The following is a 14,311-nucleotide window of genomic DNA, read 5'->3' as shown; positions in this document are numbered from 1 at the left end:
TTCGCTCTAAAAGGAGCACATAAAATTATAAAACATATGTCATATCTCTGTATTTTGTAGCTGTAACGCTGTCCTCATTATATTAAGAGGCATTGTTTTAATCTTCTACATAGTAGCTCATTATTTAGTAATAGTATTTTTAATAGCCCTAAAGTAGTGTTTTGTCCTAAAGCTAATAAAAATCAGATCATCATGAGGCAGGAAAGAATCATCTGAGGTCAGTTCCCTGCCTTCCGGGGTCAGTATCACATTTCAAGTTCATCCTGCTGTTCTTCCACAAGTTACCACAGGATGCTTTCACTCTTGGCTGTCGTCCGAAATTTAGCTAACTGTTTTATTATTACACTTCTTTCTCCTGGTTCTCGATGAAGCTGCTAAATATTTAACACGGTAATAAATCTCACAGGATGTCTCTTCTTCGTATCAAGCAGTAACAACACAAGCCCTGCAAAGTCATTGCTTTCCCCTAAATAACTTGAACTTGAGGGCTGGGTGTAGGTGAAATGGGTAGGCTCTCTGGTGCCTCTTCCCCACAGAGCTGGCTCCTGATAGATGGGAGATGGCCATGGGGCTGGCCTTACACAGAAACACCAACTGAATGTCTGGAGGCTGTGCAGTGTCTGTGAGTAATTAACTTATGACATCTTTCCTCTGTGTACCAAGTGAGGAGCCATATGACCTACATATTTTGCATGCTGGCTGACAGTAGAAATCTCACTAAAGTCAAAGTTTATAGGGTTGGGGGTGAAGCTCCATGGTTGATATTTTTTAAGTTTTTAGTGTCCTTTCTGTTGGTGTTTTATTTGGGGCTTGTTTTGTTTTCACTGTTTCTAGTTTTTAGTTAACTATCGCTACTGAAGGCCTAGTTTCTTCTACCTTTTCTTAGAGTTTAAAAGGTAGGAAGTGGTTAAAAAAATCCATATATCTTGGAAGATACCTATGAAAATGGCCACAATCCATGGATCTGAATCAAGGCTGTGTTTTAGACCTGAAAATAAATTGAATAGTCTCTGTTCAATTTCCCCCCACTCTACAATTATGAAATTATACCCCAGAGAGTAAAGCCAGTTTTCTAAAGCTAACTTGTAGATCTGGGCCAAACAAAGCCCTTGATCCCTTGATTCCTAAAATTCAGGATTATTCCGTCTATTCCTTCTACAACTAGATTCCTAATTCCTAACAGTCATGTGTGTTGAAAATAACTAAAGCATGTGCAACCATTGTCCCAAACTACTGAAGACACAATGATGCTCTTCCAAAATGTCTACACCTTACTCCTCCAAGTGATGAAATAGTTCAATTCCCTCACGAAGAGGAATGGAAGTAATAGAAGGCTTAAGATTCCTAGCAAGCCGACATAACATAGAAGACTATCCTAGACTCTTCAGGGAGGCCAAGGAACCACACTAGCCAGAGACAGGGGAAGAAGTCAGAGCAATTAGAGGTGAGAAGGACTCGGGTCCCTTGCGGGCTTTGGAAATGGAGAAACCACAACCCTGAACACAGGAGCTACAAAGATGCAGAGGGCACCAGGCCCTCCCAGGTGCCTCTGAAAGCTGGGCATCTCTGATGATTTCCAGCCCAGTGAGACTTGTGCTAGACATCTAACCTCCAGAACTGTAAAACAACAAAGCCATGTTGCTTGAAGCCACTGCTGGAGGTATTTTCAGCTGCCACCAAAAATGAATGCACTAATGAGGTCTTGTTGGCTCTTCAAAAAAATTATTTTCTCTTTCCGAAGAATATATGTCCAAGATTTCTCCTTTTTATTCTTTCAGTACCACCGTAATACAGTTAAGTCACTGGGGCAGACTTTGCCATTTCCCAGGAAGCAGATGCCATTTAGCACTCGTTTATTGCATTTTTCCACAGACAGACTGGAGCTCAGCCCCAACCTCGCCAAATGGGAAGATGTGGAGGGAGGCCCAGTGGGCAGCCTTGACCGAGCTCAGCACACTGCCCTGGGGGAAGGCAGAGGGATAGCAGACTTTTGATGTGCGGCTGCAATTCTCCATGTGCCAGATAAAATCATTTCAAGGCTTGACAGTGAATAATAGAAATCGCTCAAGAACTGGCCGCTGTCTGTAATGTTCCCACGGCTGTGACCGGGGACATTGATGCTCATAAGATTTTGTCCCTTCCCAGCATACTCTCTGCTCAAAGTAGCAATAAGAAATGAATGAACACACACACACACACACACACACACACACACACACACACACACACACACACACACACGCACACACACACACACCTGAAGGTGTGTAACTTTCAACTGAGCCACACACAGGATAGCAGCAGGCAGACCTTGAATATTCTGTCATCCATTTTTACAGCACCTTGTTTCAGAACTATTGTTTGACTTCTAAGCCAGCCAAATAAGAAAGTACAAATGAGTTCTTTAAAACCAAATACTCTTCTACCTAAATCAACCTTTTGCTTGCTGATACTTCTGGGTAGCTAGTCATTTTTCTCAAAGCCTGGAGACTGGCTGAAGGTGACTCAACTCCCTGAAATGGAGTTGGTTTCAGGGACATGGGGACTTTCATGCTAAAATAATCACAAAAATTTTGAAGAAGAAAGACTGCAGATGGGCCTCAAATACAAACTAGATGGACCCCCAAAGCCCTGACTCAGAATAATTAAGATACCCAGAAAAACCATTTCTGAGTTTAAGGTCTAAGGACATCCAAATATGTGTCGTTTGGGGGTAAGGGGCCTCCTTGGCGGTGTCCCCCACTGTGAGCCATACCAGAATCCCCCAGATTGCAGGTCTCGGGACCATGCAGAGGACAGCATGGGCAACCGTGAGACCACGCTCCAGCGTGGGCAGTGGTGGCGCTGGGTGTGCTTCCTGGGGACATGTGCCTACTGTGTACCGACACTCACTGTGCTCCACGCAGGGTGCTGATCAGCAACCTGAGAAACGCAATGGAGGCTCAGCTGGACGGCCGGGGACGCGCCACGGGACACAGCTACACGAAGTACAACAGCTGGGAAACGGTATGGCATGTGAGGTGGTCAGTGTGGCTCTTGGAATGGCACCAGCAATATCTAATTGACCCCACGACCCATTTCCTTTGTTAGATCGAGGCATGGACCCAGCAAGTGGCAGCTGAGAACCCCGACCTCATCTCTCGCAGCGTCATTGGGACCACCTTTGAAGGAAGAAACATGTACCTCCTCAAGGTAATTATCTCTTACCATGACCCGGGGCTATCCGAAGCTCCAAATCAACAAATTCTCATGCATGAACATCTGCTTTACAGATACACATATTCCAAAGGTTGTCATAACTCTTTTCCTGCCTATATCCCCCAAATAGATCCCCCTCTGCTGCTTTTATCACATGTGGATTTTTAAAAAAAATCATTACTTTGATTTATTCAAAAGGAAAATGCAATAAAATTAGAGAAGTCCTATAAATTTAAGCATTCCTGTGAGCAATGTAAATCATCCGGTATACCTCGATGAAATCTCTCTCTCCCAGCTGTCGAGGCAAATTCATTTACCAAAGAGGGTCCATAAACTTCACATCTATCCGGCATTACAAAGCAGACCAGTGATTTGTTTCTGTCAGCATCTAATGTCACTTTTGTCATGTAATTCTAATGAGGAGAATAAAGAGATGAGAACTAGGTGGGGAGAAAGGAAAATCCTTGTGAGATTAACAACAATTGTAATTACTTCTAATCATTCCTCCAGTTGTCTTGGTCATGTCACCTAAGAATGGCAGCCAAAAATAACCCTCACGTGGGTACAATTAGGCAGGGTAATCAGGCATCTTCTGAAAATACGAGCTTGTCAAGCTTAATAAAAATAATAAACAGCCCTGTAAGCTCTCGCAGAAACACAGCAAGCGTCTAGGGGTAAGAACATACCGTGCAGGTTTATGTTTTAACTTAATCTTAGGAGAGACCATTTCCTGTTGCAGAGTTGTACCTGTTGAGTCCAGCTCCCAGCAGAGTAGAGAATGTCAACCCTTGAGTGCCAGGTGTTGAACCACACCTTCTCTTTTCCTTTACTCATGGCAGGTCGGCAAAGCTAAACCCAATAAACCAGCTATCTTCATAGACTGTGGATTCCATGCGAGAGAGTGGATTTCTCCTGCATTTTGTCAGTGGTTTGTAAGAGAGGTCAGTATGCAGAATGGATTTTTGGCAAAGGAAAGGTAGAAAGTATGTTTTTCTTTCAATTGATTTCTAATAACCTGGCTACGATAAGAGAAAATAATACAGGAAGGAATCTGTAATCTCAAGCTCTTGTTCTTAGGAACTAGTTCCAACTTCTGCCAGTGCAGCTTTTAAAACAGGAATTTCTGTTTATTTTTGAATTTCACTCACTGGAACTTCCTGTCCTTTGGTGAACAGGCAGATAGCCGTAGGGTGGTCTGGTCACTTAAAAATAAACCACGTGCTTGATCGTTATCTCTTGATAAACTTCAAAACTCAAGTTTCTAAATATCCATGAGTCCAGGCTGATGTAAATAGATGACTTAATAAATAAACAGAAGGGAAAGAAAAACTTCCTTGCAGAAGTACAGTAAGTATCCATCCAAAAGACTGAGCAAAAATGCAAAGTCCCCTTCAGAGTGCCACAGCAATGACGATTTCAAGCACAGTCAGCATCTACGCAGGCTCCACAGGTCTCCACAGCCCAATATTCCCATGAGTTTCCCCTCCATGAACCACGTGCAGGCCGTGCGCACCTACAGAAGAGAGATCCAGATGACCTCTCTTCTCGACGAGCTGGACTTCTACGTCCTGCCAGTGGTCAACATCGATGGCTACGTCTACACCTGGACCAAGGTATGTGGGCCAGTCCTGAGAGGGGACAGAGGGGTTCATGCCCGCTACTCCCCACGACACCTGTCCTAACCGTGCAACCCTGCCCCAGAACCGCATGTGGAGGAAGACTCGCTCTGTCCGCCCTGGATCTTCCTGCGCCGGTGTTGACCCCAACAGAAACTTCAATGCTGGATGGTGCGGTGAGTGTCAATCTGACCATTGAGGGAGCAGGTCAACGTAGCTCCTCAAGAGGCTGAGACCCATGGATTGCATTTTGAGGCCAGCCAAGCAGAAAAGGTCACCAGATTCAGTGACTAAAATAATCAACCCAAAACAGGACAGAAGTCGTGGCTCATGGGGTAGAACATCAGCCATGCAAGCAAGCCCAAGGGGTACATAAGGCACTAAGTTCAAGCCCTTATACCTCCACCAACAAAAAAATAGAATGGTTGCAGCAATATAGAATTTTCAATATAGAATTTTCATAGATACTATTTTAACCCTACTTATTGACACTTTAATGCTGTGTTGCTTTTGTTGTTTAATACCATCTAGACATGAGTGAATTCATGTGCAGTTTTTTAATCATCTTAAAAATTGCCATCCTGACCTAGTGAGTAAATGTGTCTATCTCTTCTCATATTCATAAAGCAGAATGGTTGCAAGAGCTCCTAAGAAAACAACTTTCACAGTATTTAACTTCCTCCTTCGGAAGCATGAAACATCAAAACCTATCCCAGGAGCAGGTCAGTAGGTAATCATTGGCCACAAATAACACCTTTATTTATTATTTATTTACTACAAGAAACTGGAGCCTCTCGAAACCCCTGTTCCGACACTTATTGTGGACCTGCCCCCGAGTCTGAAAATGAGACCAAGGCCCTGGCGGACTTCATCCGCAGCAAGCGCTCCTCCATCAAGGCTTACCTGACCATCCACTCCTACTCTCAGATGCTGCTCTACCCTTACTCCTACGACTACCTGCTGCCTGAGAACAACAAGGAGCTGGTAAGTGGACAGGGCCCTGGGTGGACGAGGCCCTGGGAACAGGCCACCCTGGGAGAACGTGCTGGATTTCTTGTACTAATCTTGAAAAAGAAAAATCTTAAGAACAATTTCTCCAAGTCCCTATAGTGATTGATTGTGTGTGTGTGTGTGTGTGTGTGTGTGTGTGTGTGTGTGTGTGTGTGTGTGTGTGTGTGTGTGTGTGTGTGTGTGTGTGTGTGTGTGTGTGTGTGTGTGTGTTAGTGGAAGCAAAAAATATAACAATGAACTTACAAGGAACCTGGAGTGAGCTGGAGAGACTGGCTAAGACTTGGATACTGAGAACAGCTTCCCAGGTGTAGTTTATCTGCCAGCCTTCAAAACGGCACTGGTTGTTGCTTTCCCTCTGTCTTCCTGGCAATACAAACTCAAGGGGTTGTTTCCATGCATCTGGGGTATGATCAGTGGATTTGGTCATTTTTGTCTGGTTGTGCAAGTGGAGGAGTAGCATGGCAGAACATGGCGGATATCGTTAAGACATTGTTGTATCTGGTAGATGCAGGGCTCAGCCTGAGATCCTAACACTGCTCAGCAAATCTACCATAAACCCCAGGCTTTCTACATTTAGGATGTACTTCAAAGATACCTAAGTATCTTTGACTGAAAACACCAGCAGTTTTGTTGGACAATCAAGATACAGTCCCGTGAGTGCTTCCATCTTACAAATTTTATAACGACTCATATTAACAATTATCAACTCATAAACTTTTTTAAGAGCATGATTGTACCTTCACATTTTTTAACTTTATGAAACATCTGGCTGCCAGAAGTTGAGTGCAATGATCTAAAAGAGTAAGCACAAGATTTAAATCATTTGAATTATACCAGAGAGAGAGAGAGAGAGAATTCCACCTGGACAATGACATAAACATTTGGCTCACCTAAATGCATGAACTTGAAGACCCAGAAACTTTAAAAACTGGAAATTGTCGTTTTGCACTTTCAGACTCCCTCTTTCAGAGACCAACTAAGCATGTAATGCTGTAAATATGTTGTGGGGAAAGGAGCAAAACAGATAAACAACCCAGTCTCCTAGAAAACTGATGGCTAATAGTTGGCTAGATTCTTTTTTTTTTTAATTTTTCAAAAAAAAACTTCCCACTTTCCCTATCTATATACCCAAAAACAACAGAAGCCATCATTTGTCAGAAGCATTAAATGTTAGTTTTCCAGTAGCGCAGTCTGTGAGGATCCCCAAGTCCTGCTGCACAAAAGTACTTCTGTCCCAAGTACCTAACCACCATGGGACAGGAGGTTACAGCCTTGTAATGAAGCGATTGCTTCATGTCCACTGGCTGCAAAGAACGATAACCAAATAATCTGGAGTACTTTTGTTGAAGCCTCCAAGTTATTGCCGGAAAGGAATCAAGCCCTGCCTTTGGAATCTGGTAAATCCATTTTGCTAACTCCTAGGGGAACTATATCCAGGAAAAATAACTAAAACCCGAAGTTGGTTTGTGGGTTTCCAGGGCCAAGTGCATGTGTCCTAACTAGAGTGGCCCGGCTTCTGGCTTCTTTGCATTGGAAGCACAGAAAGAATTTCCTAGCTACAACCTCAGGAATTCACATGGCCTTGGGGCATTTCTGGTTCTACTCCTCCTTTTCCAGCTGACTTAGCTAGCCTCTGCTAGGAACAGAGTTTCTAGCTCTAGGTTAGAGAAATTAGCTGTAGCTGCTAAAAAATAATAAATACATGTTTTTTTAATATTTCTGAGCTGCTCCAATTTCCACCAACATGCATGCAATTATGTACAATGCTCAGGATCTTTCAGGGTTTTGCTCTGTTTTGGTTTTGGTTTTGGTTTGTTTTCTGTTTTTTTCTGCTGGTCCTAAGGCTTGAACTCAGGGCCTAGGCACTGTCCCTGAGCCTCTTTGAGCTCAAGGGCAGCGCTCTACCATGGCATCATTTCTGGCTTTTTCTGAGTAATTTATTGGAAATCAGACTCTCACAGACTTTCCTGCCTGGGCTGGCTTTGAACCACAATCCTCAGATCCCAGCCTCCTGAGCAGCTAGGATGACAGGTGTGAGCAATTGGCACCCAGACACTCTGGTATTTTTAAGGTAAGGGTCTTAATTTTTGCCTGGACAGGTCTGAAACCACAGTCCTCCAGATTTTAACCTCCATGTATTAGGCACATGCCACTGCTATGGGCTCAAATGAGGTCTCATGAACACTTTCCCTGGGCTGGCCTTGAATGATGATCCTCCAGAGCTCAGCCTCTCGAGTAGCTAGGAGTACAGGTGTGCACCACTGTGCGTGGCTAGGTAGTTTGTGATTACACGCAGCTGCATAAATTCGAGAGAAGATGACAGCAGTGTGTGCAGAAGCTATCAAATGACAGCCCAGGAGGTGAGATTTGTCCTGAGTGAGAGACAAAGGCCCATGAAGCATCAAAATGGGGTCCAGCGGCGAGAAGGTCAGTCTATTTGGAGTGTTCTGGCTAAGGAAAGGCCCGGCAAGCCTTGACCAGTCAGGTGGCCTTGGAGTGTCTTAGAGGCTCTGATGCCAGCAACATCTTCAGCAGAATTCCCAGTGCCAAGAGGACTCCCAGTTTCGTTTGTGTTCCAGAAAAATAGCAGGCAGTTTTTACCACAAGTTCATCCCAAACCTTTCCTGGGTCGACCTCTACTGCCGCTGTGTCCGTGGTTCATTGAGGCCTGCGTGTGAGGTGGCGTCCCGCACGTTCTCTGCTGAGGCTGGCGCCCCAATGCGTAAAGCAATGTAGTCTGGCAAGAAGTGACGCGGCAGAGACGCTTCAGACACACTGCAGTGCCTCAGCGAAGAAACACCTTTCTGTCCTGTTAAATGCTCTTCCCAGATGAACTTTCAGCCTCCCTATTCCCTCCTTTAGCTCATTTTACTTTCGACTAATTTATTTTGCTCTGTGCCCCGTCTCCCCCCAGAGGACATGTTAGATGCACATGGCTGAGCAGAGGCCAGGAGATGCTGATAAAATACTCTGCACTTACAGGCCAGCCCCGCCACGTGTACACACACACACACACCAAAGAATACTCCAGCCAAAATGCCGAGAGTGCCGAGGTTGAGAAACTCTGCCCTGAACAAAGATAAGAACACAGTCACATTCCTGGCCCAGTCTCTCACTCACTGGACCTTACACCCATCTCAAAAATAGAATAAGTGCCAGAGCCTGGCAGATGCCCCGTACAGCATTCGTGTTCAAGTGTTACTTGGGACAGACACCGCTTCTACCAAAAACAAACAAAAAAGTCTATGGACTCCAGCCTTAAATTTTTAAGGAGCTGGAAACTGTGTCAGTGGAGCAGCCAGGGGAAGAATCTGGTCTCCAGCAGAAGAGTGTGTTCCCACACACCTCTGGGCTCTGCCGAGCGCCCAGCCGTCCTAGGCCAAGCGCTGCCCTCGCTCTGCTCTTCTCACCCCCGGGGCTCTGTTTTCTGAGTCGTAGCGGGCTTTTCCAGTCCCAGTGCTTCCTCCGCCTGCATGCCTGCTCATAGACTTTGACTGCTTCTCTATCTGCACCAAACCTATCCAAGATAAGTTGCCCCTGGGTCCCTGGGTATAAACCACACGCAGTCACAGGACAGGGGAGGGAAGTCACAGTTAAAGATCATTTTGAGGCTCCCTTGTCACGGGGTTAAACTTGGAACCTCAAGTTAGAAACTAAGTTCTGAAGAAAAGGCCTTCTCCTGTGCTAGAGCTCAGCCTCTGTGGGGGGCTTTTGTTTTGTCTGTAATAATAGATGCCACAAGATTAGAAAAGGGTGGCCCCTGTCTTGAGGCTGGCTGGGTGCCAGAAGGTGGGGGCTCAGTGCACTGTCATCTTTGGGAGCTCCTTTGTCACATGTTACCTGGAAACCCAGGTCACTGGAAAAGGCCAGCCCCTGTGCGTTCATCTCACCAGGCCCCTGGAGCCCAGACCCGGGCAAACATCCTACTGCTCTCCCCTTTGTCTCTCAGGCTTTGAGCCAGCTGTGACATTTGAGACTCTCTCTGTCTTTTGCGGTAGGACCAAGGCCTCTTTTTAAGGAGATAGATGACAAAAGAGGACATGCATAAGATGCGATAGGAAATTCATATCTAAGGATTAATAAAGGTTGGCCATGTTTGGCCTTGACTGAGAGCACAGTTTCCTGTGAGGCTGGTTTATATTTAGCTCCCTCTGTTCTTCACAATGGGGAAAACCAGCCCCAGTGACAGACGTTGCTTTTGAAGTATCCGAAGGCCACAAGGAGAAGTCAGAAAGAGCGCAGGGTTTAAAGAAGGAAGAAGCTGGCTGAAGTCCGCCATTCACAGGGCCATGTGCCTTCGGCACAAACTGTCATCATCTCTGGGTTTGGGCTCTTTTATCTGTAAGATGGGGATAAAAATAACCAGCTCTTTGTAAGGCATAAGGTTTTATGTAAATGTTAGTTTTCATTTTGAACCAACTTAGCAAGAAATGGAAGACTTGTTCCTGGAGTGGCAGGCATCTCTGACACAACCGGGGATGTCTGTGGCGTTGGTACTTCTTGGATTTCCCAGCACCTCGCTTCCTTTTTGTCAAATCACACATGGGGAAGGAGCCACCTCGTTCTCTAACACCTAAGCAAGTGCTAGAACCGCCTTCCAGTCTGTGGTTCCCAGATGGGACATCACCCCGCCCCGATGGGCGCAAACTGCCCTCCATGGCGTTCCCTTCTGCTAGAAAATTCTGTGGTGATGAAATGTGGACAGATAATGCTGCGATGATAAATGAGTAACATTTCTGAAATTAAGTGAACTCTTCAAAAGTAAAGTCCCACACTGATTCCAGGATATTTTGTTGTTAAGATGATTGGAATTCAAAATATGGTATTTTAGTTGATGAATGTCTATTCTGACTGCTTTTTCTCTTCCTCTGGCTTTGGAGAAGCTCTGAGAAAGGGCCCAGAGACTTCTTTTCTAAATAATGAAAAAAGCAAAGTGCACAGACGCCCAAGTGTGGCGGGCCATCCTGGGACCAATGATTCCCCCTCTGACCTCCCCGGCTTCTGCTCAGGAGGGTCACAGTTCAGCCTTCACAAAGCCTGACCCTCCTCGTCCCTATCCAAATCTCCAAATGGAGAGGACTCGGTCTTCTGCCGTACGACTTCTGAGGTACAACGTAATGTCCACACCAGACACTGTGGTATGTGCCTAGGAGGCCCTGTCAGGAGGATTACAGGTTCAAGGCCAACCTGAGCAACACTGTGAGAACTTGTTAAAGTAAGCCTCTTCCAGCAAAGAAGTCATCTTCTGAGAACAGCACTGGGTCACAGCACAGAGGACAACTGAGGCCTGAGCCCCCTCCCAGGAGAGGGGAGCCACGCCCTTAAAGAGGGCGAGGAGCAGATTCACAAAGACGGTAATGTAATGCTGCCGCGTGACAAGCAAATCTGAAAGAACAGTGGAATATCTCCCCCGCCCCAACCCCAGCAAAGAGGGGCTCTGGCTGGAGGGAGGGAACCCATAGTCTTACAGTTCAAGAACACCTAGCTCAGAAGGAATGCAGCCCATGTGTGGCTAGGGAGGGAAGTGGACTAGGCCACGGCCACAATTCTTTCTGCCCAAAGAGGGAGCAAAAGAGCTGTGGAAGATGGGCCGGCTGGTGAGGTGGCCCTTGGAGGATGAGGTTGATACAATGACCAGGCTAAGCAGGGCACAGACTCAGTATGCACCATGAAAGGAGAAAAGTCACAGCCTTCTGACCCAAATCCTTAAATATTACACCAGACACAGAACAGCTGCCCCAGAAAACAAATGCTTGTGAAGGGTTAGAAGCACTGGTGACCCTCATGTGCCCAGATTGTGGTTCAAGGAAGGCAAACTGACACATGTGTGCACCGCCTTCAGGGCAGTCATGACTGATAGATTGATTGTCTCAAAAAGATAATAGATCACAAGTAGGCCTGTGGTCTGGAAGTTTAGAGATTACGTAATACCAACAAATATGTTCAGGAACGGGCATGTGAGTCAACAGATGCCAACAGCGACTGTCAAATCTATCCAACTGTTCTTTGTAACATCTCAAGATTGCAAACTTCCACATGTGGAACTTTACACATTTGGAATTAATCCTGCAGAACTGCATTTCTAAATTCATAGCCAGCTGCCAGTGGCTCATACCCCTAGCTACTCAAGAGGCTGACACCTGGAAGATCACAGTTCAAAGCTAGCCACACAGAAATGTCTGTGAGATACCACCTCCAATTAATTGGGAAAATGCTTGGACTGGAGGTATGACTCAAGTGGTAGAGTACCAGTGTGAACAAGTGTGTGAACCCAGAGTTCAATCCTCAATGCTAACAACATCAACAACAACAATAATAATAATTCACAACTTAATGGGAAAAAAAGAAAGAAAAGAAAAGCATGCAGAAGGCTTCTCTGGAAGAGAAGAAAGTACATCTTATTATCCACTTGGAACCCAAGAGAAGGAACTCTAAACCTTTCAAGTTATGGGCCCAAAACTCCAAGAAGAAAAGATAGTTCCAGGAAACCAATTACGTCACATCAGTGGACCAGAACAGAAATTCATGGCTTAAAATTTTATGGCTTTGTAATGTTCTGATTTGTCAAGGAAGTACTAATAGTATGGGAGCTGAAATCTTTGATATCTTAAGGATATGCTCCCATGCCTTCAACTTTACAAGACTGGGTTTGAAGTTGGAATGGGGAGCTAGGAAAGCTCCTCCTTTGTAAAAATTAAACGGTTCTCATTCATAAGTTTCCTTGCACTTTCCCAGGCATATGAACAAGACGCAATTATGGTGCCAACATCCAAAATATAGCAGGTCCCACAACCAGAATGAGTCACAACTGATTCTCCCATAGTGAACAATCAGAAGGCAGCCCAGCCAGGCGGGGCTTCCCAAGTGTGGAGTGTCTGGGCAGGGTGTGGAGGGGCCAGGAGCCCATGTCCTCTGGCAGACATTCTCATGCAGGCCTGGAACCCAGTGTTTGCTTGTGAACGCTCGGGCCAGGCACCAGGCCTGCGTAGCAAGAGCAGGTCTGAGTCCCTCTGGCTCTGCTCTGTGTCTTCACTTCCTGATGGTTCTCTTGTAGAACACCCTGGCCAAGGCTGCGGTGAAGGAACTCGCCTCCCTGCATGGCACCAAGTACACCTATGGTCCCGGAGCCACCACAATCTGTGAGTCTCACCTCCAGCCAGGAAACCATGGGCCTCGTGCGCCAAACACTCAGAGCAGGAAGCTTTGCCTCCCACTGGTTTTTACTAGTCATGTAATCATTTTCCTAGTCAAGAAATGCCCTGTTCAGATCTGTTTTGTGGGGTGACACTGGACTTGTTCTTAAAAAAAAATCAAATGTGGCACCCTCTGGTTTTCAGACTAGAGAGTTATCTTTTACTCGCACAAGGAAATGGGTTGTAATTATAAAGACAAAGATGGCATGTCTTCAAATCTCTAGACTAGGGTTATTGTTGTCTTCCACCCCCTCTCCTACTCTCTGCTTGTTTCAGATCCTGCTGCCGGCGGCTCTGACGACTGGGCTTATGATGAAGGGATCAAATATTCCTTCACCTTTGAACTCCGGGACACAGGAAGATACGGCTTTGCACTTCCTGAGTCCCAGATCCGACCCACCTGTGAGGAGACCATGCTTGCTGTCAAGTACATCGCCAACTACGTCCTCCATAACCTGTACTAGCCAGGCACCCGGCTGCACGACGCTCTGTCCACTGCTTATCTACCCTGAACTCTGATTTTAATGGGGCTGAATGAAGGTTTTATACATCTTAAGCATTCTTTTTTAAGCTTCTAGGTCTATTAAACTACTTGGATCTTTTTTAACTGATCATAATAAAAGTGAGTCACTGTACCTGGAAAGTATGGCATAGTGTCTGCTTCTTAGAGCGGGAAAAGCTGTGAATAAATAGGCAAGGGGTGTGCAAGAGATGAGGTGGTCATGAAGGGGATATCCCGGGAGATGGTGTGGCCGGCTGTTGGTTGGACAACACCTCAGAGTATACCAGATATGAGCACAGCCTCATGATCAAAACGTGGAAAGGAGAATGAAGGGATGTCTTGGTTTGGCTCCTACATCAGCTCATTCAGTGGGCTGTCTATTATATGCCAAGAATTTTATTCAGCAATTCAAGATAATAGTAATAATAATAAAGAATTGTAACACTTCTGCCCTCGTAGACCGTTAGAGAAGACAGACATGAAGTAAATAACCAGTAGTTAATAACTAGGTACTCACTTGATGCTAGGCAGGCGGGTATGAGGTAGACTGCAGAGAGAACAAATGTGACATGAGAAGAGGAAAGAAGGTCCCCTTGGGAAGCTTCAGGAAGAAATGGGTCTCCAGGAGCAGGACCCAGTGGGCACTCCCTTCAGGCCCGGGGCTCTTCAGAGGGTAAGAGTGGAACTTGAGGAGGTGAGGGGAGATGGGTAAGCCTGGGTGAGGTAAGGCCCATAACCGGTGGAGGGCATGTCCAGGGCCTGGCACAATAATGCTGCCGCACTGAGGATGT

The 14,311-nt window shown here is 45.8% G+C and overlaps 1 protein-coding gene across 1 annotated transcript in view; it reads left to right on the top strand.

The window, feature by feature from the left end:
* LOC138837652 (carboxypeptidase B-like) overlaps nucleotides 1–13,637 on the top strand; it is a 63,523-nt gene extending 49,886 nt beyond the window's left edge. The window contains exons 6-13 of the mRNA XM_070036608.1: nucleotides 2,907–3,006; nucleotides 3,091–3,192; nucleotides 4,038–4,139; nucleotides 4,701–4,811; nucleotides 4,900–4,990; nucleotides 5,596–5,798; nucleotides 12,880–12,964; nucleotides 13,295–13,637. Coding sequence (XP_069892709.1) covers nucleotides 2,907–3,006; nucleotides 3,091–3,192; nucleotides 4,038–4,139; nucleotides 4,701–4,811; nucleotides 4,900–4,990; nucleotides 5,596–5,798; nucleotides 12,880–12,964; nucleotides 13,295–13,482 — 982 coding nt within the window. The 3' untranslated portion in view covers nucleotides 13,483–13,637. The remainder of the gene's footprint in view (nucleotides 1–2,906; nucleotides 3,007–3,090; nucleotides 3,193–4,037; nucleotides 4,140–4,700; nucleotides 4,812–4,899; nucleotides 4,991–5,595; nucleotides 5,799–12,879; nucleotides 12,965–13,294) is intronic.
* Nucleotides 13,638–14,311: the final 674 nt, after the last annotated feature.

This window comes from Dipodomys merriami, unplaced genomic scaffold (assembly GCF_024711535.1).
Source record: "Dipodomys merriami isolate MVZ:Mamm:240054 unplaced genomic scaffold, mDipMer1.0.p SCAF_273, whole genome shotgun sequence".
Taxonomy (NCBI): Eukaryota; Metazoa; Chordata; class Mammalia; order Rodentia; family Heteromyidae; genus Dipodomys; species Dipodomys merriami.
The sequence above is the reverse complement of the archived record's forward strand: the minus strand, read 5'-3'. Positions and strand labels throughout refer to the sequence as shown.